Consider the following 27,606-nt stretch of genomic DNA (forward strand, 5'->3'; position numbering starts at 1 on the left):
AAGAGATATTCAACTCTTTCTTGATTCTTGGATACAACCCTCCATTTGTTGAAAACATTATCTCTGTCACATTAATTGAGAAGAAAAAATTCATGTAATCGACTCCACATAATGAGACTAGAAAACTTAGCCTTGTTGTCATGTGTCAAACGTCACTTTTACAAATGGTCTTTTGCAACTTCAGAAATGTTTCTTGAGCCCCCAGCAACATTTGAGGATTCCTGATGCCAACACTTTTTGTTTATTCCAATAATCCTACATAACAAGCACCGAAAATTCATTGGGAGTTCATTACATCTGCAAAATATTTACAGATTATATAATTTAGATTTTCATAGGAAAGTCATCCTATTCACAAAATTCCCAAGCATGTGATTTGCCAAACAAAACGCCTAGCTACAAGCATGAATTAAAATCAAACCCGAAAAAGTTTCAATTTCTTCCATCCAACCACTTTATTCAAAAACAAAGAAAAAAAGAACAAGTCATCCTCTAAAAAACTTAATTCTTTTTTCCTTCCATCCACCAGCACCACCGCCATCATCATTACTCAAGAGTCTGGAGAAAATTACTGTTCTTTCATTTCATTATGGAGCCAAATCCATAACAATTGCAGTTCAATGATAAGTCGATGCTGAGATTGGAAAATTGCAAGAGCCAAATCCATGACCCTTGCAGTTCATCCTCACTAATTTGTTTGTCATCAAAAATTTTCCAGATACAAAATGAGAATTAAATTAATATATTGGAAACTGAAGGCAGCTTTTGCCAAATTTCAATAATCAAACAAAAACTTGAGAGTTCAGAAGTTCACATAAAGCTTTGATTTTCAATGACCACAGTTCACTTTCAGCTCTGGCCGTTGAAACAATCATGAATCCCAATAGAATGGAAGCTTACATTTGCTTATGCTATGATGCCTACCAAAACTGGTTGTAGGGCAACCTGTGGGAAGCTGTAAGTGCTCTTCTCTATACTTGACAGCTGTAAGACAGAGTCCTTGAGGTGGAACAGACAAAGCATATTTAGCAAGTTCTTTCCGGTCTCGAGTTGCAAGGATCTTGGGGACGATGTCAGGAGGGATTGCTTCCCTTCCAATTTGAAGCAACAAAGCAACCTAAAAGGTGAAATAGGATGGGTGGAACTAAAATCACTTGATTGAGGTAAAAATGACAGAAGTATAATTTGATAAAATGCATAATACCTCAACAATTCTTGAGGGAAAGAGAGGAGATTGTTTACCATGTTCCGTACTTGTCTATATAGGAAACCCGAGCCTTCAACTTCAAGCTGCAGAAGAGCTCCCTGGACAATAATACAAACATCAGTTCCAAGAACTATGCTTCCTGGTAAACTTTTGAATAAATAAAGTAGGATCCGAGCATAGATGAGGTTGAATAGGATTTTCATCCAAAAGCATCATCCAGCCAAATGCAAAGTACACATAACTACCATTTACATAGTGCTTCTAGCTTTCGAACAGAAACTGTTGTGAAGATTGGCAATTACCAATTCAATGACCTCAAAATGGAAAATATTCTTCACTGGGTCTCGCAATCGGTCATTGCGTGTTGTGTTGACAAAGGCAGAGAAGTCATGCTTCCCTACAAAATGCTTTGCTGCTTCCCTCATAACAATAGTATTGAGTTTGTAAAGATTATGATATGCATGGTGACGCTGAAAAGGGTCCATAATGGTGTCATTATATACCTTGTAGCAGTAAACCTTACTTTTTGCTGAATAACGAGCATGGAATTCAGGGATTGCTGGGCTAATCTCTCTAACTCGGATGTCAGAAGGTAGAAGACCATTTAGTGCTGCATGAATGCTGTTTAAGCTGTCATAGTTGAAAGGTGTAACAAAGTGCGCCACCTGAAAGCTTCACTGATCATAAGTTCCTTTATCTGCTGAATGATGCCGTTTCAATCCTTAATGAAACAAGAAAAGGAAATCAGACCTGACCCCAGGCATGAACTCCTGCGTCTGTTCTACTCGCACCAACTAAACTGAGATCCTTCCGACCAAGCTTTGTTGCTCGAGTTAAAGCACTTTCCACAATGCACTGTATGGTTGGTGGTGACTGCTGATATTGCCATCCTAGAATAAAACATAACAGCATTGAATATGACAGGACAAAAAAAAATTGCTTAAAATCCAGAGAGGTGCATTAATTTCAGAATGACTTCACCATTCAAAGCCAGGAGGATTGAAAGAATGGCTTGGCATAGGCCAGGTATGTGAAGGCAATCACTATATTTAATAATCTAAACTAGCACTAGGCCCATGCCATATGGCGGGGTTAGCAAGATCTTAAATTAAGTCTAAACATGTTTAAAATAAAGCATACATTTTTTTGCATACTTGGAAATTTATTGAATGAATAACAGTAAAAGGTCTACATAGCAATAACAAAGCTGGGGGAAAGTAATGGCTTTAAAAAATAAAAAAACAACTGCGTGATTATAAGCCTTTCATTAAGCCTGATAGCTACAGACATGAGTGTGGAAACAGGGAGAAAATAAATAAATGCATTCATAGTTAAACAGCTGTTCATTGTTTGGGTAGAAATGCAAATATTGAACTGAAAAGAAGAAAAAACACTCCTACGAAAACTTAAGGTAAGCTTTAATTATATCTGAGAAAGTAACAAATCAATGAAAGAAATATTAACTTTCACTGCTAAATTAAGGAAACTAAATTGGTAAGTTTTCAAAGCATATGTGCATGCATGACTGTATTTGTTTCAATAGTAGCATTTGCTTAACGAATTTCGGCATCAAATGATAGTCTTGACATATATTAATACCTGCATTTGTAGTGATTTTGAGGTTAATATTAGCTGCGAAATCATCCTTTATTTCCATCGCAGAAATAAAACAAAAGGGGGAAAACCAAAAGCTTAATGATGTAGGGGGGCGCATCAAGGACCTGAAGCCATGTGAGAGATTAGAAGAAATTGAAGAGAGCAAGGAAAGGAAAGAGAAGATAGGGGAGAAACTCATGTTCTCTTCAACTCAAATTCAACAATAACTGCCTACAACATGCCTTTTACACGTCATTTATAAGAAAGCCTCTAAACACATCAAATCACACAACAAAACAACAACAAAAAAAAAACTAAGCCTTAATTCCTACTAGGTGGGGTCGGCTATATGAATCCTTTTCCAACAATTTATGCGATCATGGACCATTTATTTTGACAGATTTAGGGATATTAAATCCCTACTCACTATCTTCTTCCAAGTTATTTTAAGTCTACCCCTACCCATTCTATTGCCCCCCACAGTAAATAACTCACTCTTCCTCACTGGTGAACTATGTGGCCTACATTGCAAGTGTCCATACCATCTGAGTCGTCCCCCCCTTATCTTATCTTCTATAAGAGTTACAGCTAAGTTACTACGAATATGTTCATTCCTTAATTTATCTTTCAATGTTATACCACTCATCCATCTAAACATTCTCATCTCGGCAACTTTTACTTTTTGGATATTATGTTTCTTCTTCACCCAACATTCCGATCCATATAACATAGCTGGTCTTATAATTTTCCTATAAAACTTCCCTTTTAATTTTAAGGGTATCCTGCGATCATAGAGCAAACTTGAAACACTTCTCCATTTTACCCAACCTGCTTTAACTTTATGCATTACATCATCTTCAATTTCTCCTTCAGCTAATAGATCCAAGGTATCGAAATCTACAAATGCAATTTATTTCTTCATCATCAAGTTTAGCTTTGTCTCCAATATTCCTCCTATCATTACTAAAAATACATTTCATATATTCTGCCTTTGGAATATCACTGAGTTTGAAAGATGTTGGTCCGCCTTCCTTTTCTTCAACCTCATGGGAAGAGAGCATATGTTGAAGCACTAAACAGGTTTTCACATTGCCATCATTGTCTAAGTTACTTGGGATTTCTATTTCAGCTTCAAATATGTTGTGAAACTTGAATGCCATAATCATCATTTTCCACAACAGCCATGACTTGGTTACGACATTATGCAGCTCGATGCCCAAAACCTTGACATTAAAAGCATGGTTGGCTCCTAGAAGTTGTTCTAGAATGCTCAAGAATCTTCCAAGGGGTATTAGTATGAATTATTTTACCCAATTGATCAACTATTTCTCTAATACAACAACACTAGTATTCTTCTCAAATCGAAGGCCTGATGTAGCTCTAGGAGGATTACGTTGCATATCCTCCTCAATCTTAGTGGCAACCTGTACTGCATCCCTAACTGTAATGAGATGATATGCAAAAAGTTTGGAGGCAATAGTTGGCTTCAATCCTTTTCTGTATAAAGCTATCACCACATCCTCTTTCCATTCTATGACAGCACAAGCAGCCAAATGATAGAATCTACTAGTGTACTCCATCATTGTATTTCTTTTTGCTTATAGTAGGATTATGTATTTTGAGGGCTTGTTTGTAATATTTCTGTATTTTAGGGGCATGCTTGTGATTTCATCTAGTTTTAGGGGTATATGTGTAATTCATGTGCTAGAGGCTTTCTTATAAATACTCCGTGAAAGCCACGTAGCAGGTGATTGATGAATTTGAATTTCAAAGGGAACATGTGATTCCCCCTTGTAAGTTGTATCTCCTCACTCCTCTCCTTCTCTTCCTTCTTCCTTCTTCCTTCCTCCTTCTTCCTTCTTCTGCCCTTTTCCTCCCTCTATTTCTCCTACATTTTTTCATGGATGCAAATATTTGATGTTGCCTTGCAATAATAGGTGTGTCAATACTATAATTACATACATATACATAATTGCGTAGGCACCTATAATTATGTAAATGCATAATTGCATATTAATTGGTGTTAAACCAATTACCTAAATATATAATTACATAATTGCGTACATATTCAAACCGAACTATCCATATTTATGTAATTGCATACATATATCATAAGTGCAATAAGTACCAAAATTACATATCATAATTACGTACCATAATTATGTACGTACATAATTACATAGAGTGGACAAACAATTTAAAAAATTACACATATATATAAATTGGTTCAAATAACCTAAAAAACCAATTATGTCCATATTAGTTGTGTAATTACACACATATTCAAAATGAAATGTTCATAAAATATAAAATTAGAAAAAAAAAAAAAGCAGCCCAGCGCACAAAATGAATTATGTAGTTTAGTTCCAAAAGAGAGGTGCAATACCATAATTACGTACATATTCAAATCGCCCTATCAACAATTACATAATTACATAATAATGTAAATAGATATATTAATTATAGTATTAATTACGTAATTACATAATTTAATTTCAAGTGAAAGTGCAATTGATATCATTATTACGTACATACATAATTATGTACATATCTAAATTGAACCAATTATGCCATTAACTAATTAAGTATATAACACAAAAATTGTTTCAGACAACCAACCAAATCAAATACGTGCATAAATAATTATGTATATGAGTAAATATTGAATCGAACTTTCCATTAATTATAACAAAATTTGAAAAATATTATCTATAAGATATTGCCTATATGTGGATTTATGGCACTTTATTGCAATGTGTGGCACTAATCATGGGATTTTTGCCAAAGACATGCAACTTCTAGAGAGGAGAGACTAGGATACATGATAGCACTAACAAGCATTCCCCACAAATGTGTATCCATACGGAGTGCGTTACTCAATGACCTTTTTGCAGTAAGTGCTAGTCTCCTTGCAATCAATTTGACAAAACCTTAATTCAAATATTCTTGTAGAACAAAGCCTTGAACATTAGGAAGCAACTAAGGCTTTTCAGTGAAGATTGGGTCGCGATCCTCTCCATCTGGCATCTCCTCCCTATAAGAGCACATGCATGGCAACTTCCTTCGCTCCCCCTATCCTAAATCTCTTTCTGCAGGAACCTAGCGTTCACAATTCCCAAACATTCTACTTCGCTTTTTCTATAATTGACTTAGCCGCCCCTCTCTTTATCACTATCACTACTATAGGTAATACGAAGCAAGTATGGGAGGGCATTTGACCTTTAAAGTCAAGAGGAAGGTGAACAATGTTAATCATTTGAATATTTCAACTTTCTGCATCTCAGAATTTGCAAGAAGGCATGTGTCTTTTGTTGTGTTGAATGAGGAAAAGCTCATATGGACACAGGTTGATGGGCATGTTGGGCGAAGGCTATGGAGGATTCCTTTTGGGTTTGAGGAGGTCTCAATTTCAGGAAAAAGGGAAGTCTAGCTAATCTAAAGATCCTTTCGAACAGCAGAGGAAGATTCATGCTTTTGAAGAAGGTTAAAGCAGGAGGGAGTAGTCAAGACGTGTACATCCTTGAGGGAATTCAGACCAACGAGTGCAGGCTTCCCTTGCTGCTCTGTTGGAAATGTCATTGGCCGTGAACGATTTGATAAACACCCATTTCTGCAGTTGGCAGTGCCACAGGTGTAGTTCCTCAAAAATCCAAAGATTAATGGAGAGTGGCAAGAGGATTAATGTGTTTTAGAGGCTCTCAACATGCCCCTCCTTCACCAACATGATCATAGGTGCTCTGGTGACAAGGACAAAACAATCAGAGAAGGGTGACTCCTGAAATCACAAGGATCAGGTGAGATTCTTTGCTAAACTGCTTCTTGGGTCCTTGTGATATGCAGGCAATGATGGGGGGTTTCAAATTTAAAATTTTCTGGGGTTTTGATTGGCATGGGTGCTGGTGAGCCAGCTGTCCCAGGGCCCAACTTGCAAGGGCTAAAGAAATCCAAGGTGATTTGGGTCAAAAAAAAAGGTGGATATCAAGTCTAAATGGGCTAGAGACTCAAACCCAGCTAAAGGGAAGGTGCAACACAGGAATGAAGAAGGGGACTTGGGCCTACCAGAACACACAAAGTTGACCGTTGTGGATAAGCAGAATTCATAATTCAGAATGGTTGGAGACAGATCAGAGGAAAAACGTATAATAAATGCCGCTTCTACGAACAGGAGGGAGGAAATTAATCAATCAGGTTGTGATTCTCAGTTTGTTCTGAAAGATAACAATATAACCTTATGCAATCAATTTTCTCCTTTGCACTCAGTTTTAAGGGAGAAGCAAAAAGGCTTTATCAGAAGGGAATTTAGAAGATGATTCGTCTTTCAATTTGGAGGGCAAATTGACCAACTGAGAGCTTACCTTGAATTTGCAAAAGAGGATCGATTGTTACAGGAGGGTTAGGATCAAAGTAAACCCGGTAAAGAACTGGCAACAGCTAGAGAAAGAGTCTCAACATTTGGACTTTGAGTATGCAAGCAAGTGAAAAATTTTGCTAATCACGGCATTGACCAGATGAAAGCCTCGGGTCTTTTCCTTCCGACCGTGAGCTCAATATCATACAAACTAACAATTTGGTTGTACCTTCTTTTGGTGTCGGCAGGGGTGGGTTGGGGTGGGGTGGGAGTGGGATGGGAACCGTGAGGGTAACTCTGAGAAGGTAGATTCTTCTATGGAGGTTCCTTGTTCCTCTAAAAATAGTAAAGGTATTCTTCCCCTTCCTACTCAATCCTTTCTTCTAAAACTCTATGCCCAAGGGAGGACTATTTTCGGAGGAAGGGCTGTGGATTTAGCTCTGAGGGAGGTGAGAGACTGTGAAGACCTGCAAAAACTCCTTGGGGATCCTGAAATTAATAAATCCTATAGGAAATGAGGTGAGGGTGGGCCTAAGCCATAGAACTTATGAAAGGAAAGAGAAGAAAGTTCAAAAGGAGTAAAAAAAAAAATCTGGCCTCATTGATTAATTAAACGGGCAGTAAGGAGATTGGAAGGTGGTAAGTGTGTTAAGTTAAGAATATCACGAGCTAGAAAGTTAGAGGATTAGGAGGTCATTAGGAGGAGGAGCTTGATTAAGGAAGTTTTGGATAGAAACTCCCATAAAATCTCTATTATTCAAGAAACCAGATTAGAAATGATTTACAGGAGGTAGTTAGGAGTATTTGGGGTGGTTGATGTAGGGATTGGGACTTCCTATCCTCTCGGGGAGCCTCAGGGGTTATCCTTGTCATGTGGGATTCTTGGTCTACTTATAGAAGGGGATAATTGGATGGGGTATTTTTCCTTTTCTGTGTTGGTTGAAGCAAGAGGGAGGGGCCAGCAATGGTTTCTTCCATTTATGGTCCCTTTAGACCAACACTCAAGAATTCTTTCTGGGATGAGCTCTATTAGGTTTTCAGTCTTTGCTCACCTAGGGGGATCATGACCGCGATTTTAGCGTGGTAAGGTTTCTAGGGGAGAAAAAGGGGGGGAAGAGTTACTGCTAGCATGCAGAATTGTGATTTGATTATTAGCAAGTGTGGTTTGAGAGATCTTTCCATGGTGTATGTTGTTTGCAGATGATATTGTATTGATTGATGAAACTTGGGGCGGGGAAATGTAATTTTAGTAATGGTCGGAGGAATATCGGAGACAAAGTTAAACTTGATGATGAAAGAATAAATAGCACTTGTCGATTTCGATACCTTGGATCTATTATGCAAGTTGAAGGAGAAATTGAAGATGATGTGATGCATAGAGTTAAAGCAGGTTGGGTAAAATGGGGAAGTGTTTCAAATGTGCTCTGTGACCATAAAATACCCTTAAAATCAAAAGGGAAGTTTTATAGGACTGCTATAAGATCAGCTATGCTATATGGATCAGAATGTTGGGCGACGAAGAAACAGAATATCCAAAATGTAAAAGTTGTCGAAATGAGAATGCTTAGATGGATGAGTGGTATAACACTGAAAGATAAATTAAGGAATGAACATATTCGCGATAAGTTAGGTGTAACTCCTATAAAAGATAAAATAAGGGAGGGACGACTCAGATGGTTTGGGCACTTGCAACGTAGGTCACATAGTGCGCCAGTGAGGAAGAGTGAGTTAGTTACTGTGGGGGGGGTAGTAGAAGGGGTAGGGGCAGACCTAAAATAATTTGAAATGAGATAGTGAATAAGGATTTAATAGCCCTAAATTTGTCAAAAGAAATGGTATATGATCGCATAAATTGGCGGAAAATGATTCATATAACTAATCCCACCTAATGGGACTTAAAGCTTGGTTTTGTTGTTTTTATTGTTGTGGTTTGAGAGATCTCCCCTTAGGAACGCTTCTTTTACTTGATCTATAGAAGGTGGGGGCCGATGGCTTGCAGGCTGGATAAATTCTTCTTTTGTAGTGAGTGGGAGGGTGAATTGTCTAAGCTCTCCCAGATTATTCTCCCAAGGACTACTACTGATCATTTTCCTACTTTGCTAGAATCTAGTAGGGCGTCCTAGGGCCTACCCTTTTAGTTTTGAGATGTAATTGGATCACACAACTTTCAAGCAATTGATGAGGAATTCTTGGGAGAGGATATGGAGAGGGACAGAAGAGGGCTTAGATTTATAAGGGAAATTGAAACATCTAAAGGAGAAAGTAAAAGTTTGGAATGAGGAGGTGTTTGGTGATGTTAGAATCAGAAAGTCTAGCCTATTTGGTGAGTTGGCCTCCTTGAGTAGGAAGAAAAAGATAAACCTCTCAAGAAGTGAGGAGGCAAAAAGAGTTCCTTTAAAGAATGAGCTCGAAGAGGTGATTTTAAAGAAATGAGGGGCGAAAGGCAAAGACCAAATATAAATGGGTCAAAGATGGTGTTTGTAGCTCTATCTTATTTCACAAGATAGTTTACGGGAAAATGAGAATTAATTTGATTAGGGCGCTACATGTCAAGGGTGGGAGAGTTACCACTAACTCCTTTGGGGTCTTGGTCCATTGTAATAGATATGAGTCGGATCACCTCTATGATTACTAATTCCTATAAGAACTTGTACTCTAAGGAGGACGCTTGTAGCCAGATGATTGGAGGTCAAAGTGGGATCCCATTTCCGAAGATTAGATGTGATGGTTAGAGAGACCTTTTGATGAGAAGGAAGTGAGGGAGGTAGTTTTTAGGATAGAAAAGGATAAGGCTCTAGGTCCGAATGGCTTTAATATTGCCTTTTTCCAGGAATACTACGACATAAGTAAGGATGATTTGTTTTAATTCTATATAGAATTTTATGGGAATGAGATTTTAAGCAAGGGTATAATTCCTCCTTCATGGCTTTGGTGCCTAAGAAGTCTAGAATTAAGGTAGAGGATTTGTGTAATGACCCCAAAAATTGTAAGCATGGAAATAATAATAATAATAATAATAATAATAATAATAATAACTAATTGATTTTAATTAATTAATTAATTAAATTAAAATTTAAAATTAAATTAATTAATATTTAATTTTAAATAATCATTATTATTAATTAAATAATATAATATAATAATATAATAATATATATTATATATATAAGGAAAGGAAGATTCAATCTTCAATCTCAGGATTGAGATGCAGGAAGCTGCCGCCCCCTCCCCCTGCTGCGTATATCTCCATCGTCTCCTCTCTCTCACTCTCCTCAATCTCTTCTCCAATATTCGGCCGATCGGAAATCCAAAGATACCGTTGGGTTCCTATCTCCGCCACCGACAATCCTACTAGAATGGATTTGTCATGAGAGCGACATAAGCATATCTCCTGGGGTAAGGTAAATCATTACTTTTACCTCAATTTTTCTTAAATCTTAAGCCCAATTGACGAATGGAAACTGCCAAGAGATTCGTGGGGAGATTCTCAACAATCTAGTCGGAGCAGGTTTTTGAGTTTGAGCTCCAAGACACCAACCCTAAATCAAGGTAAGTTTAATAATTTAGGTTTTTATAGGCTATTTAGGGCATTCAAAACCTAAGGGAATTTTAGTGAAAATTACTCTAGGGATTGTGATGAATAATATGGTAAAATTTGAATTTCAGGATTTCATGGGTTTTGAACGTCATGGGGCGTGGGGCGTAGGTCGGGGTTTTATCGGACTTTTCAGGAATCAGGTAAGGAGATTAAGTTAAGTCGGTAATTTTATGGAATTTGAATCATTTTAATTGTTATGTTTATATATATAATTTGATTTGAGAATTTGGAAGTTATTTTTGAAAACCCCCGTTCGGATTAATTCATATTACAAAATTAGGATATATGATATGTAATTTTGTATAAAATGAACGGTGGATAGTCTTTCCCTTATTGAGCTGTGCCTCACCCCTACTTTACAAACTGTCTCTTCAAGAAATCCTAGAGATCGGGTCTAGCAGGCTAGAGGAGTCGAGCTAGTGGTGTAAATTTATGTAGGTGGCGTGTATGGAAAGAGATTTTATTTTTGTATAGTTTATGGGATGTAATTATGTGAAAATGGAGATATTTGTGTATAAAGATAGTTAGAACTCTGGTAATGTAATTGGAGGATTTTGTATTTTATTTCCTCTGCATATATGTGTTTCATATATGATGAATAAGGTATCAGGTACACAGACGTCACTAAAGTAGCACCCCGGGCCCACGTGGCAGGTTAGGGTCATTACAATTTCAAACCAAATTAGTCTTCCTCTCTAGCGTTTATAAGATTATCACTAAAGTATTAGCTAAAAGGCTGAGTGCAGTGCTTGATAAGACTATCTCTAGTGCTCAAAGTGTGTTTGTGGGAAGAGGAGGCAAATAGTGGATGCTATTTTGGTTGCTAATGAGCTAGTGGAGGATGTTCATAAGAATAAGAAGAGGGGGTTCATTTTCAAATTGGATTTTGAGAAAGCACATGATAAAATCTTTGCGAGAAAGGGATTTGGTGAGCAATAGCGTTGGTGAATGAGGGATTGTTTGTTTAATGTGTGGTTTTCAATAATTGTGAATGGTGGACCCCAAGTCCTGATTTAGTGCCGAGAGAGAGTATTAGACAAAAAGACCCTCAATGCCCCTTTTTGTTTGTCCTAGTAGCTGACATTTTAAGTGGAATGGTGGATCGGGCAGTGGAGAGGGGGTTGGTGAAAGGGCAACCAATGGGGAGAGAGGGAGTGGTGATTTCTCTTCTTCAATGTGCTAGTCAGACCGTTTCTATTTTAGATTATCATAGCCCTTCTTTCAGGAGAACTTTAAGTATTCTTCAAATTTCTAAGAGCGTGTCTTGCTTAAAATTAATATAAGGGAAGTGGTTTAGCAGCTATCAATGTGCCCATTGAGCATGCTTGTGAGTGCACCTCTACTATGAGTGCAGTTTAGGGTCTCTTCGGGGGTAAGCCTAGATTTTTTAATTTTTGAAATTCGGTAGTGGAATGGTGAAGAAGCAATTAGATGGTTGGGACAGGGCTTTTTTCTCTCTTTGGGTAAAATCACTCTTTGTCATACTTTTCTGTCTAGTATCTTGTCGTATTACTCGTTTCTTCTTTAAGATTTTAGTGGGGATTGCTAGCAATCGTGAGAGAATAATATCAGATTTCTCGTGGTTTGGGGTAGGGGGTCATAGGGATCATTTAATGATCTACGAGAGGTTTGTAGGTCTAAAAAGGAGTGGGGGCTGAGTCATGGTAAGTTGGTATCTAGAAACACCACTCCTTTAGCTAAATTGTTGTGGCATTTTCCCATAGAAAAGAAGTAAGTTTGGGCTGAGTGATAGTGGCTAGTTTAAGATGTTCTTGGAGAGTCCACGAAAGTTTATCTCTCAAATTTATCCCTTATTCATTCCTCACACTAAATTTGAGTAGGGGGAGGGGTTCTCGGACTCGATTCTAGAGAGACCCATGGTTGGGGAAGATGTTCTATCCACATCTTTTCCTCGTATCTTCCAATTAAGCTTAAAGCATAACAGTATTATTCCTTTCTATTGAATAATTAGGTAAAATGGAATACCCAATACAATGATAGGTCTTTCCCTCTACTTATAATTTATGACAAGTACATGCCAATGACAATGTTACCCTCACTAACTCTCACTCGTTAACATAACACGAACACATTAACAATGTTAGATAACTAAAATAACCATTAACACTCCACCACAAGCTAGAGCATAGATATCATATGTTCCTAGCTTGTTACAAATGAATTTAACACAAGCACCTCACCCCCCCCCCCCCCCAAAGCTTTAATAAACTAGTCAGCAAGTTGCATATCTGACTTCACATAAGTGGTTGTAATGAGCTTCTACACAAGCTTCTCCTAAACAAAGTGGCAATCAACTTCAACGAGTTTTGTCTGCTCATGGAAGATCAGGTTGGTGGCAATATGAATAACAGCTTGATTATCACACATCAACTCCATGTGAATGTGGAAAACCTAGTTCTTCCAACATGTTTTTCACCCAACCAAGCTCACGAGTAGCGTGAGCCATGGCCCTATACTCTAACTAAGCACTTGACCTAGCCACTACAATTTGTTTCTTACTCTTGCAGGAAACCAAATTACCACCAACAAAAGTACAATATTCAGTTGTGGATCTTTGTTGAAAGGTGATTTAGCCTAATTTGCAACTTTATATCCCTGCATATAAGTGTTACCCAAATTATGATATACAAGACTCTCCCAAGTGCACCTTTGAGATATCTCAAGATGCAAATAACTACATCCTAGTGACTTGTTCTCAAAGAATTGAGAAATTGACAACACTTGCTGCAAAAGATATGCCTACTCAAGTGACTGTTAGACAATTCAACTTTCCAACAAGTCTCCGGTACTGCTCTGGGTTAGGCAACAAATCACTCATATCCAGCACCAACTTACTGTTGGGATCCATAAGTGTATCAATAGGTTTGGATCCCAATAGCCCATTCTCATCTAAAGCTCAAGAAAATACTTCCTCAATGCGAAGACATTTCCCATACGAGATCTAAATACTTCTATACCCAAGAAGTACTTCAATGGTCCCAAGATTTTGGTCTAAAACTTACTATGTAGGAAAAGCTTTAGGTTGTAGATGCCTTGATCACCGGCACTAGTAATCACAATGTCATCCACATACACAATAAGAAAAATCCTTCCAGATGGAGTATGATGATAAAATAAAAAGTTATCCACTGCAAACTGTTTGAAGGCAAACTCGAGTACCACAGCACTAAATCGGCCAAACCACGCTCTGGGAGACTATTTTAATCCACATAATGATTTCTTAAATCGACACATTGAACCCGAATTCCCCTAAGCAACAAACCCAAGCGGTATAGACCTCCTCCTGGAGATCACCATGTAAGAAAGCATTCTTCACATTTAACTAATGTGGAGGCCAATGAGTAGCTAAGGACGTGAACTGTAGACATCCCAATTTCAACCAGGCCTTTCTGAGGAGACCCTGTGTAAATGAAAATTGACTTTATTCTCGGGAATGGGAGGATCCGATCGAGCCCTAGTTATTTTCAAAATAAGTTTCGGTTATTTTCAAAAATGAGTCCCGATTATTTTCAAAAATGAGTCTCGGTTATTTTTAAATTGAGTCCCAATTATTTTCAAAATTGAGTCCTTTTCAAAGTTGAATTCTTTTAATTGAGTCCTGGATTTCTCCTAAATCGAGTCCCATTATTTTTAATTGAGGCCTTTAATTTTCAAAATTGAGTCTTTTATTTGAGTCTCGGGTAACTTTAAATCGAGTCTTTTAATTTTAAATTGAGTCTTTTAATTGAGTCTTTTATTTTTTTATCTTTTTAAAAAAAAAAAATTGATTTATTTAAATTTTAAAATTGAGACCTTTTATTTAAATTAAGTATTTTATTTTTTTAAAAAAAATTGAGTCCCATTTATCTTTGAATCATTTTTATTTTTTGAGTTCGGGTACTTCTATTTTCGGGAATCAAGTTTATTTTTTTTAAACCGAGACTCCCTTTTTAAAGGATAAAATTGGACAAGGGCATGAATGCAAGAGGAACTAGGGCAGCAGCTAAAAAAGGCCTATAAAAAAAACATAAAGAAAAAAAAGAAGGGGGTGTCGTGGTCTCATTGCTAGGGGCCTCCACTGTTCATGCTCTCTCCCCCTCTCTCTCTCTGCAGATCCCACCTCGCTGCTCTCACTCTCACCTTCCTTCTCTGGCCACGCCCACCAATCCCGGCGATAAGGCAGGCAGCCATAACAGCCCTGCCACCATCTCCGCATTCCCCTTCTGCTTCCAGCCGTTCTAGGCAATGCCACCAGCACAGCGCACCCGCGACACGTCGCCGTCTCCTAATGAGTCAAGCCTTGTCATCGCCAACGTCATCTTCTTAGCACCTCAACCATCTTCGGCATCCCCATCTCTGACGAATCTCCACCGTAGCTGAAAACAAAAAAACTCCCGACAAGCACAAATCCGATTATGTACATGAACAACCGCAACTCTCTGTTCAACATCACCTCCGCCACCGACTTCTACTTCACCGGCGAAGTTCCCGACCACTATTCCAAGTCTCAGAAGCTCCACACTACCGTGCTCTCCGCAAATGGGTCTGCTTCAACCCCACCTCTATTTTGCCCGCAACTCCATCTCTCTCACCCTCATGCAACTCTATCTCTCCCACGCCTCACTGCTCCTCTCTCTCTCTCCCCACACTCTCCAAGTCTCGTCTTTCACTGTTCAGTGCACAGCACTCGGTTGCATAACAAACACACAGTCTCGCTCTCCTATCTCTTTCTCTCTCGGGTTCTGTATTTGCTTCTTTTCTTCTCCGAATACGATACAGAAAACAAGTACGATTTTAAAAAGGTTTCTTTTGGGCTTATGCATTTCGTGTCCGATCATACCTTTCTTTGCTTCTGATCCTACCTTTCTTTGCTTATAATCTAATCAACGCTTGTCCTTTGGTTACAGACTCGCCTCACGCACCAAATCTTCATCGAGATTGTCAAGTCTTGTGATGCTGCATTTTCTAGGTTCTTGGAGGTCTCATCCGCGGCTTCGAATGCAAGTAGGGTTGAAGGCTTCGGCTCAGTTTTTGAGATTGGAATTGGGAAACAGATTTGGTGTAGGCCATGGCCGTGGTTAAAAAGGAGGAGTTCAAGGCGGATGAATCCCAAGAAGCTAGACTCTATTTGTGCTACATTCTCCAACAGTTGTTCTGATATGCCTACTCCGAGATCTGTCTTTATTCAACGCAGCAGCCCCATCAGTTTCAGAATCACCATTACCAGCAACAGATGAACTCTAGTTTGATGCATTACAGATCTGCTCTGAGTTCCTCCTTCGCAAATTTCGTCGACAATGAACATCTCCACGTTTGGCCTTCGAATCCTGAGACTAAGAGATTCATTGCACGATTCATGGCCGGAGATTCGTCTTCACTGCATGAGATTCAGAAGACAACTCTGGCAACCACCGCATGCTGCACACACACCACTAACTCACGCATTGCACTAACTCACCACTAATTCACTCACTAACTCATATACTAACTCACTCACTAACTCACATACTAACTCACTGACTCACATGTTAACTCACTCACTAACTCACTCACTAACTCACATGTTAACTCACTCACTAACTCACATACTAACTCACTCACTAACTCACATGTTAACTCACTCACTAACTCATATGCTAACTCACTCACTAACTCATATACTAACTCACATACTAACTCACTCACTAGCTCATGCACCTTAGACACATTCGTACACACATTTACACACACTATTAACATGTATCTACACACATTTGCACACACATTCACACACACTGTTAACATGTATTTACACACATTTATGCACACTCATTTACACACATTGTTAACACACACTTTAACACCCACTTTTACACACACTCATGCACACTCTTTCACACACTGCTACACACACATTAACACACACTCATGCACACACTTTAACATGCATTCATAGACACACTAAACACACACAGCAACACACACTTGAACACACACCACCATATACGGCTACATGTACCGAGATTAGGGCGATCGATGCCCTTGATCTTGGCTCACCGAAACGGCCGTAGCTAAATTGACACTGAGAGGTTAATTAGCTATTCGTCATGAGATCTTACAATCTCTGTTGGCGAATCCGCCTCCATAGCCTCTCACACTTTTATTTATCATTTTCTTCTTTCTTATATTTGCGTTTATGGATGTTTCGATGCCGGTTAAACGTTTCATTGGCCCCTGACATGATTGTAAGCTATATTAACAGTGGCTATTTTCCCGGCAACATCACAGCAGGCACAGCCGCGAACACTCTCACAATACACCTATCACACACCCACATGCATCATTTTTGTGTTTTAAAAATCTTTTTGTTTCAAACCTTTTATTAATATTATTGTTATATAGGACTTTTATGTTACTATTATTGTCATTATATTATTCATTTTTGTTGTGTATTATTGTTAAAGTTTTTATCATTGTCGCGTATTTATGTTGTTGTATTATTTAAATCATTGTTGTTATATTATTTAATTTAAATCCTTGATGTATCATCATTTTTAGGGTTCACGTACCTTTAATTATTTAGTTTTAACCTTATTGTTGTATTGTTGTTTTCATATTATTATTGTTATACTATTGTATTTATAGCTTTTGTATATTTATTTAGGGTTTTTATTATTGTTTTTATTATTGTATTGTCCTCATATTACCATTGTTTACATTATTTCTTAAGGTTTTACATTTTTCATATCATTATCGTTTATATTGTATATTATTCTTAAAGTTTTATTGGTTTCCATGTTATTGCATATAAACTTTTAAGATTTATTTTATTTCCATATCATTGTATACTAGTTTTTACGATTGTATTTGTTTCCATGTTTGTCCATATTATACTTAATTTTTGGGTTTTGATTCATTGTCATGTTTGCTTACTTAATTGTATATATTTTAGGCAATTTGTTTATTTTAAAGAAAGAAAAAGAAAGTAAAAGTCTAGTGATTTTTAATTTGGGATAATTTTCTAATTAATTAGGTACCGTTCACAGAACGGGTGTATAGGGATTGCTCGTACCTTCCCCTTACATAACTGAACTCCCAATCCCTGTTTTGGTAACAAAGACCAATTTTACCCTTAATTGGGTAATGATCAAGTGTTATAACCACACTCCAAAAGGTTAGTGACGACTCTACCCTCCATTCTTCACGAAAATTAAAACCACTTTTTATTTCTCCCACCCCGGGGCACCCTCGCTCCGCGGGTATGTCGCGATAGCTTGGCCACTCCGTTGTGGGACTCTAGCGAGTCGAGTCAGTAATTAATTAATAATTATCCCAAAGTCCAAAAGCCGGCGATCCAGTTGCAGCCACTTTACATCCCAGAATGGAAGTGGGATCATGTATCTATGGACTTTGTGACGAGTTTGCCACCGGCACCGCATGGTCAGAATGTCATTTGGGTGGTCGTTGATAAATTGACGAAGACCGCTCACTTTATTCCTATTAAAGTCAACTACTCCGTGGACAGACTGGCAGAGGTATATGTTCAAGAGATAGTCCGTTCTCATGGTGTGTCGGTGTCTATAGTGTCAGACCGAGACCCATGTTTCATGTCACGATTTTGGAGGAGCTTTCAGGAGGCTCTGGGGTCTCAATTATCCTTCAACACGGCGTTTCATCCTCAGACGGACGGTCAGACTGAGAGGGTGATTCAAATATTAGAAGATATGATGCGGGCGTGCGTGCTAGATTTTGGGGGTAGTTGGACTCAATATATGCCACTAGTAAAGTTTGCATATGATAACAGCTATCAGGCCAGCATTGGAATAGCACCTTATGAAGCGCTTTATGGTAGGAGGTGTCGCTCTCCTCTATACTAGGATGAGTTAGGTGAGCGGCAAGTTGTGGGGCCAGAGCTAGTGCAGCAAGCATATGATAAAGTTCGGCTCATCAAAGACAGAATCAGTGCAACTCAAAGTCGGCAGAAGAATTATGCTAATACTCGCTACAGGAAACTGGAGTTTGATGTTGGAGATCACGTGTTTTTGAAAATAGCTCCATTAAAGGGAATTATGAGATTTGGAAGCAACGGTAAACTTAGCCCTAGGTTTATTGGCCCGTTTGAGATCCTTGAGAGAGTGGGGTCAGTTGCCTACAGGCTAACCTTACCACCGTTTTTTCTAGAATACACAACGTATTTCATGTCTCCATGTTAAGAAAATACGTCCCAGACCCCTCCCATGTGAATAGTTATGGTGAGATAGAGCTCAAAGATACTCTGACATATGTGGAGGTACCAGTGCAGATTCTAGACAGGAAAGAATAGGAATTATGCAATAAGAAGATTTCTTTAGTAAAAGTCTTGTGGAGAAATCATACGATAGAGGAAGCCTCATAAGAGCTCGAGGAGCAGATACGACAGAAATACCCGCAATTATTCAATGGAGATCAGCACTAGATATACGAGTAAACTAAATGTAGTATGGTTTAATTTTATGAAAAGCAAGATGATATATGTACGAGTAGTATTGTAGGTTATATAGAATACGTAGTATTTTGATTGTGGGAGAATTTTATATTATGTGCATATGTAATCTCCCAGAACCTTGAATGTAACCACGGTATTCTTCCGCCACAAGTGAGGGCGAGTAATAAAATAAGTAGCCCATTTTTCTTTCAAATGATGGTGTCAATACAAATAGTGAACTTCGAGGACGAAATTTTTATAAGGAGGGGAGAATGTAGGGACCTGAAGAATTATAGTAATTTAATGATAAAAGAAAGGAGAGAAATGGGAATTTTTAAGGGGGTCACAGCAGGGCCTCGTCGACGAACAAGCTTCTTGGGATCTTCGACGTGGACACATGTCTCGCCAACTAGAAATTACTGAGAGGACTGTTTTCAGGGCCTGAATTTCGTCGACAAACTCTCTTCTTAGCCTCGTCAATGAAGTGATATATCTCGTCGACGAAGGTTGATGTATAAATAGGCTCAAATCCGATTTCTACGAGGAAAATTCATGCAAAACCTTTTCTCTCTCTCTGAACTTCAGCTCCCTCACCTTCTCTCTAGAAATTCGGCCTTGTTTCACGCCGGTTCGATGATCCGAAGCCGCCACACTACTCCTGGAAAGTTTCTCTTCACATCTGCTGGAGTAGATAGTTGGTTGGGCCAACTTGGGAACCATCCCAAAATTTGGGTAAGTTAGTTAATTTCAGTTTTATTAGGTTTTTGGTATTTCTGGACTGAGGAGAATATGTTAGGGAAGATAATACTGAAGTTTTGTTGGGAAAATATCAATTTCAGGGCGTTGAACTGGGGAACACACGGGTGTGATTTTGGGTGTTTTGTGGGCTTCCTAGAAAGCCAAGTAAGGGGATAAACTAAGTCAGCCTTCCTATGAAAATAAATTTATTATTTTACAGCATTTAATTTTAGGTAAATATGTATATTGTACAATTATGTTAGGAATAATGTTGTTGATCAGAAATATGATTTTCATGTATAATATCAGAAGTATGATTTTAGAACAGATTTTATGTTTTCAATATTACCCTTTCTGTGTGGCATGAGTAGCATTTACCATAGAAATTATGATAATGAAATATTATGTTTTCCCGGAATATTCATGTATTACCAGTTTTCAGGAAAAACCCTAAAACGGTACAGGAACTATATTCTAAATATTATGTTAAACAGTACAGAGATTTCATGATTCAGTATGTTATGATATGCCGGCATAAGGGCCGAGGTTTTATATGATATACCGGTATAAGGGCCGAGGGTTTTATATGACATGCTATGCCGACGTAAGGACCGTGATTTATAAGATACAAAATGTCGGCGTAAGGGCCGTGAATTTATATGATATGTTATGTAAAATTTTATGAAAATATTATCATAACAGATACCATTATGAAATAGTCATGTATCATTATTTGGAAATATACTATATGTTATCAGGACCCGTATGGCTCGATTTAGGCTTTCACGAAGCACAGTATCGTAGCTATATGATCACGATCATGTATATGTTAGTGCTACCACTTGTTGTAAGGGGCAGTGGGAGATCAACAATTGATGTGATTTTATGGTCGTGCAGGCGTCCCTCTGGCATCCAGACCAGGAGGGGCAGACCCATCGTACTTACGGACTTATGTTGATCTAGCGTGGTCAGCCAGCCATTACTAGATCCCGCCTTCGAGCCGCACAACCTAATCATGTGGGGGTAAGACATGACACCAACCAGCTATCCATCCAGGGTGTTATTTCATTTATAGTTATATGAGATGATTTTTATGTATAGAAATTCAATATGTTATACCATGTTATGATAAATTAGGATTTCCCCAGATATGCTACAGACAATTTTATCAACTATAATTTATGTATTGTTATATGTATAACACGAAAATACTCATTTCACCACACACTGATATTAGTTTATTTTCCTTACTGAGAGGTGTCTCACCCCAGCTATATAAACATTTCAAGAGCCCCGGATAGAAGAACAGATAAAGCTCCGCAGCATTAGTGGTTGACTGTTCTACCCTAGGGTCTGATGGATTTCTGGGTTGTGATCCTAGGGCACTTTTTGATTATTTTGGGTTATGTGTATGTATATAACAGTTGTAGTAAAACTCTGGTATTGTGGTTGGTTGTATGATATGTTGTAATTTACGTTTTCAGCTGCTTAGGTATTTAAGTGGTATTTTGGGTATATCCCTGGTACCCATGAGTCCAGGTTGATTATGTTATTCAGTTGTATAGGATTATTATATTGAATATTATTAAAAAAAAAATTAAATTGGTAAATTAGGCAGGTCGTTACATATACGCCATTTTCAAGCATTCACAGCTAGTTCAAAGATTGAAATGGGCATTGTGAAAGGTCAACCGTTGGTCAAGGTTATCAGAATCAGGATCCTAAGTGGAATAGTTGGGGAGGTCTAAAAGATCAGATTGTAGAATTGGGTCAAGAATTGTAAGATTTTACTTTCAATGTAAAATAAATATTAAAAAATTATATTTATGGAACTTTATGACAAGTCTTAAAACTACAAGCTTGGTTGATAACCTAGTAAGTATAAAAAGTTTAAAAAAACAATAAAAAGTTCAAACAATAAAAAGAAGAAAAAGAAGAAGAGCAAGAAAAGAATGAAAAGGAGAAAAATAATGCTCAGTATTGAGTCTTTCTTGAAGTTTTTCAAGAAGCAGATCTGTTTCGAAGCATTTTCAAGAAGCAAATCTGTTTCAAAGCATACATCTGCAGCTCTTCTGGGTCTGCAGGCTTTGCTCTTTTCTTGGCTGCTGCTGATCAAACAACAAGAACTCTGTGTTGAAGAGGACTGAGGTGTTCTTGTCGAATACCAAAAAAAGAAAAGGAGTGAAGACTGAATTCTAGTCGAACACCAATAGCTCTAGTTGTCGAAAACCAATCACCAAATGGAGGGCTCTCTAGTCATTGAATAGGCGCGAAATTCAAGTACTGGGCTATTGAACTTCAAAAAGAAGTAAAGGACTGAGTAGTCAAACTCCAAGGAAGTCAGGTGTAGATTCTACTGAATCTATTGACCAATTGAAGGTTGGAGCTATTTTGCCCCTGTTTTTGAAAACTTTGGGCCAACATAAACCTTTTGGGGTCTTTGGGCCAATAAAAACATGTATGGGACCACATTATCAAAGCCCAAAAAAAGAAGAAGAAAAACCGATCCAAGTAACAAAATAGGACCAGTACGATTCTATGATTCTACCAATTCTTTTATGATTCTACCACAATTCTACTTGATTCCAATTTTTGTTGCGACTTGGATCATTTGGGTGAGTTTGGATCATAGAATCGTACAATTCTACAATCCAAATCGTGATTTTAATAACCATGCCGGTTTTGCAACCAACACCTACCTACAGGAAAAAACGTACTCCTTTGACCACAAAAGCTACAAATAAGCCCTCTAAGACCAAACAAACATAACAATGTAGAAGCGGGTATTTGGATAGATCATTTCAACCCAATTTGGAGGCCTATGCCAAATAATAGGGTCAATGGATTATTGGTTCCTAAAACCAAATGTGCTTAGTTATTAGTTGTCTGTTATGTGTGTTTAGTTTGCTTATAGTAGGATTATGTATTTTGGGAGCTTGTTTGTAATATTTGTGTATTCTAGGAGTATGTAATTTCATCTAGTTTTAGGGGGTATACGTGTAATTTCATGTGTTAGAGGCTTTCTTATAAATAGTGTATGAAAGTCATGTAGAAGGTGGTTGTTGAATTTGAAAGTGAATATGTGATTCCCCATTTTATTTTCTCTCTCCTCTCCTTCTCTTGTCTCTTCCTTCTTCTTCCCCTTTCCTCCTCTCCATCTCTCCTACATACTTTCATGGCAGCAAATCATTGATGCTGTCCCTGCATTACCTAGAGTATTAATGACTATTTTTCCAAGCATTTTACTCTTAATTTCTCCATAATCTCTTCACTTGCTCATCTTCTTCAAAAGAGAGATATTTTCAAAACTCTTACCCTATGTTTGGTTCACAGAGTGTCTAGTTCTAATTTTCTATGAATAGATTAGTTATAATAGGTTAGTCACAATTAATTACACCAAAAAAATGTTGATACCATAAAGCAAATAACACTATGAACTTTTTGTGAGTCCATAACAAGTAATGGACAAGGAATAACTATTCCCAAATTTCACCATGGGAACGTCTATTTCTTTCTTATTACATGTTCATACACTATAAGGAACAAACAAGGAATAGCTATTACCTGTATACAAAAAATTTCACTATATTCCATCTTATTTCAAGGAATAGCTATTTTGCAAACCAAACAAGCCAAGACCTATGCTTTCACTTGTAAATTCATCCATCGCAAGGATATTCTACTCTTGTAATCTCCCACATTGTAAAATCTCGATTGCCTCCGATTGAAAGCAAAGGGGTGTATAAACATTGGGTGATAATAGAACCTCACGTGGTTAAAACATTGAGAGAGTGGACATAAGCTTGGGATACCTAAAACACTACAAAAGAGTGTGTATTTCTTCTCCCTTAATCTTTTTCATTGCTTACATTTGTGTGTGTTTATTTGAGTATGTTAGCTTATACAATACATTGATTAACTTTCAAAGTAGTAATAATTTAATAACAACTCAATTCATCCACCCTCTTTGGTTGCCTTCTAGCATAACATATTTGACACCGTTTTCGCCTCCAAGTTTAATTGACAGTGAAATGCCCTTCCAGAACTTCAAAACCTTCCAAATATTATCATGGCCCATGAAGGGCAGTAGAAGGATCATTTGCAACCAACAGAGCAATATCTCTCTCACTTGCACTATTAAAGTATTTGCCATGGATTTCACCAACAACCAATTTTTTCGCTACTATCACATTCAAAAAAGATGCATAATTGATTTTGGGCCCAAAAACATGCCCATGAAGTCTCTTGTTACCAAAATTGTCTTTCCCATCAAGAAAACATCCCATCCAACCTTGGTCAACAAAAAACCCTATTACTACTCAAAGCACGTGCCTTGCTTCAAAATGCCAATGTTTGTATAGTGTTCAATCTCTCAAATACTAACCGCCTCCTTGCATCCACTATTTCCCAATCATTTGGTACCTCTAGCAGCACAACCCACAATGCTTGGATCTTAGGGCAGCACAATTTGGTACACCAGCTCTACAAACTTCACCTTCTAAATTCCCTTCAAATTTAGAATGCATCAGTCAATATGGTTAATTTTGTTAATTAACCAAATTAACATATTTCTCTTTTTTTGTTGTGGGGGGGAGGGAACCTCTGTTTAATCAAACTGAATTCTTTCAAACGCTAAATTGCTAACTAACCAAATAAGTTGGTTAATCAGTTAATCAAATTTAACCAAATATAATTCACTTTAAATTGAATTATTAGAAATATACTAATGGTTATTGGGTATTTGGGCATCCCTACTTCCAAATGGGTTAACAAAAATTAATATTTTATATGTGTGTTTATATATTGATATGGATATATAAATTAGCATTCCTATTTACATTTATGTGATGTATATATATTGAATGGTTAATTTTGTTAATTAACCAAATTAACATATTTCTCTTTTTTTGTTGTGGGGGGGAGGGACCCTCTGTTTAATCAAACTGAATTCTTTCAAACGCTAAATTGCTAACTAACCAAATAAGTTGGTTAATTAGTTAATCAAATTTAACCAAATATAATTCACTTTAAATTGAATTATGAGAAATATACTAATGGTTATTGGGTATTTGGGTATCCCTACTTCCAAATGGGTTAACAAAAATTAATATTTTATATGTGTGTTTATATATTGATATGGATATATAAATTAGCATTCCTATTTACATTTATGTGATGTATATATATTGAATGTTAATTTTTTTTAATTATATATGTTAATTTAGTTAACGAAATACAATAAGGCCTATACTAAATCAAGAACCGAATAACTAAAAATCCACAAAATTCATACCAAACTAACTGAAATGAAAAAATTAACTGAAGCGATTTAACCAAATTTGGTTGGTTCGGTCAGCTAATTCAATTTTAAACAAATAGTCTCCACCCTAGTTAGGGTTTCAAAAGATTGAAACAACAGTTACCGTCATGTTGCTTCATTTCTATCTAAATTTTTTATTGATTGAACATCCATAATAGCAATAATTTCTCTATAGATAAGAGACGGCCCATGTTTTCACATATGCCTCACAAGTAGTAAGTATCCGAAGGCTCTAAGTGTTTTGACCCATAAGTTCTTGAAATTGGATGTCCAAACTCATCCAGCGTCATGCATGATGTTCTCATGCCAGCAAACTACACACACACACACACACACATATATATATGTAGGACCATTAAATCCCCACTAAATCAAAAAAAAATTCAAGCTTACTTGTCAACCTTAAACAAACAATGCAAACCCCATCCTGATTAAATGAGCTCTTCTTTCTGATCAAACAAGGAGTCATTGGGTTCTCCCTTTTGATCATTCCATTCGTAAATGGTGCTTTATTGCTTTTTGCGCGAAGGTAGTGGAGAAAATCCTAAAGGTGGCTACTTCATTGCAATCGAACAAGAGAAATAGGGAGTCTAATATGGTAGTGGTTTTGGGGAAAGACCTATAAGCAACTTTGGTCATGCCCTACAATACCTGCTCAATTGATGGAAGATAAATGGGTTTTGGGCAAGGCGCTAGGAAGTCATGGTAGCATGGGATTTTAGTTCCTCCATTTTGTTTTGATGCATTTTAGAAGGAGCTAAAGGGAGCAAAAGCAACCAGGAAGCATTCATGTTATCCTAAATCAATAAAGCTAAAAAAGGATTGGGTATAAAATTGTTAGCGAAGGGGGAGACAATTTTGGAATGGCTTCATCTAGATGGCTAGGTACGAACTTGACCGAAAAGCTTATGTTGCTAAGTCTTAGGCCAATCCTTGCATATATTATGAGCCTCTCTCCTCACTCTTAGCCAATGTGGAACAATAGATAAATGCAATTCCCAACAATCTCTTCCTCACTTGTAGGTTTCTAAAACTCCACCATATTAGAAGCCATCTCCCTCTTTAGAGCAAGCTCAATTCTCTACCAGTTGATCAAGTGGACCTTAGCACCGTACCTTACATACCTCCACTTGCATTCTATACGGTTATTTGACCAATCCTACATTCCACTCTTGACTCCATTTGAATCCATCTAATCAGCCTAAATGATCCTCATTCATTTTGAGCACACTTGGTCCTTGAACAATAGAATGTATGGAGAATTAGCTCTTATATCTCCATTTCTTATGCCATTCATCTAGTCATGAAAAATTGGATTTGCTACCACTTGTTAGTACTAGTAGGGTCTTCACGTGTGCTTTACACACACATACACATTAGCTAAAGTCATTAAGTCTTATGTGCATCCATGTATATGGTTCCCCTCCTCCCCACGCATATGTTTCCCCTTCTCAGTCCTCACTGTATGGCATTGAGACAACTCACAGGTGGAATTTTCCAACAAAAATAAACTAAAATCAGGAGAGAAAAAAGAGGGGAGCGTCCTACAACCTATCACTCTAGCTGGTTCTGTACGGGTGTCTAGGGTTCAAAATCATGTTTGGGAAAGTGGGTGAGCATTTCCTCAAGAATCATGAAAATGAAAAATAAAAAAAGTAACAGAAATCAACAAAATCATCAAGAGACGACCTGAATACTGGGTACCGTCATAAGCTATGAGCAAGCGCCACTTATAACGCGGAAGAGTCAGCTTAGCCTCTTCTGGGTCACCGCCACCGCCGGGGTTCTGCTACAATTGCTATTTAATAAATACCCCATAACTTTTTTTGAAAAAACAAAACTAAAAAATAGTCTGGATGTATGCGTGTAGGCAATGAATGGTACCCGGAAGTTAAGGGGAGAGAGACAGGAGTGTGAGTGTGTGTGCGTGTGCGTGTGCAGACAATGAATGGAAGTTAACGAGAGAAAGAGAGTACCGATGGGTGGTGTGAAGAAAGAGAAGCACTGGAAATTTGAGGTTGAGGTAAATGAGGAACACGACTGAATGAGACCGAGACTGTGACTGGGGCTGCTGCTCCACAGTTAAGCATTTGGATTTTGTTATCAGAAACTCTCTATCTCTGCCCCTATCAATGCCTCTGCCTCTGCAGCTCTGCCTCTGCAAAAAAAAAAATGGGGCTGTTTCGATGAAATGATATCCCCAACCTCAACCCATCAAAACCAAAAAACAGATTCACGCTGGCTCAGCCGCGGCGGAGAGCCCTCGGAGAGTTGAAGAAACAAAAAGCAAAAACTTTTTGGTGCGGAAGGAAGACGGCCAAAACCCAAATCTTTTGTTTTGGTTTCTCTGTCCTAT

The 27,606-nt window shown here is 37.7% G+C and overlaps 1 protein-coding gene and 1 non-coding gene across 12 annotated transcripts; one reads left to right on the forward strand and one right to left on the reverse strand.

Moving 5' to 3' along the window:
• Positions 1-6: 6 nt before the first annotated feature.
• Positions 7-27,606, reverse strand: LOC131151659 (uncharacterized). 11 transcript variants are annotated; one of them, XM_058102973.1, is made up of 8 exons: positions 27,227-27,604; positions 26,940-27,036; positions 1,958-2,097; positions 1,731-1,872; positions 1,510-1,619; positions 1,243-1,305; positions 901-1,117; positions 7-255 (listed from the first exon to the last, which is right to left on the reverse strand). In XM_058102973.1, coding segments are annotated over exons 1-8 (885 nt in total). In that variant the 5' UTR covers positions 27,341-27,604; the 3' UTR covers positions 7-253. The 11 variants fall into 11 exon arrangements, with proteins under 11 accessions (XP_057958956.1, XP_057958953.1, XP_057958952.1 ...); XM_058102970.1 differs by having other exon boundaries at positions 925-1,117; positions 1,205-1,305; positions 27,227-27,571; XM_058102969.1 differs by having other exon boundaries at positions 925-1,117; positions 1,205-1,305; positions 1,510-1,622; positions 27,227-27,571.
• On the forward strand, positions 16,791-16,888 carry LOC131152518 (small nucleolar RNA snoR109). The gene has a single exon (XR_009136013.1). It is a non-coding gene; the product is annotated as a small nucleolar RNA snoR109 (small nucleolar RNA).

The sequence above is a fragment of the Malania oleifera genome, chromosome 3, assembly GCF_029873635.1.
Source record: "Malania oleifera isolate guangnan ecotype guangnan chromosome 3, ASM2987363v1, whole genome shotgun sequence".
Taxonomy (NCBI): domain Eukaryota; kingdom Viridiplantae; phylum Streptophyta; class Magnoliopsida; order Santalales; family Ximeniaceae; genus Malania; species Malania oleifera.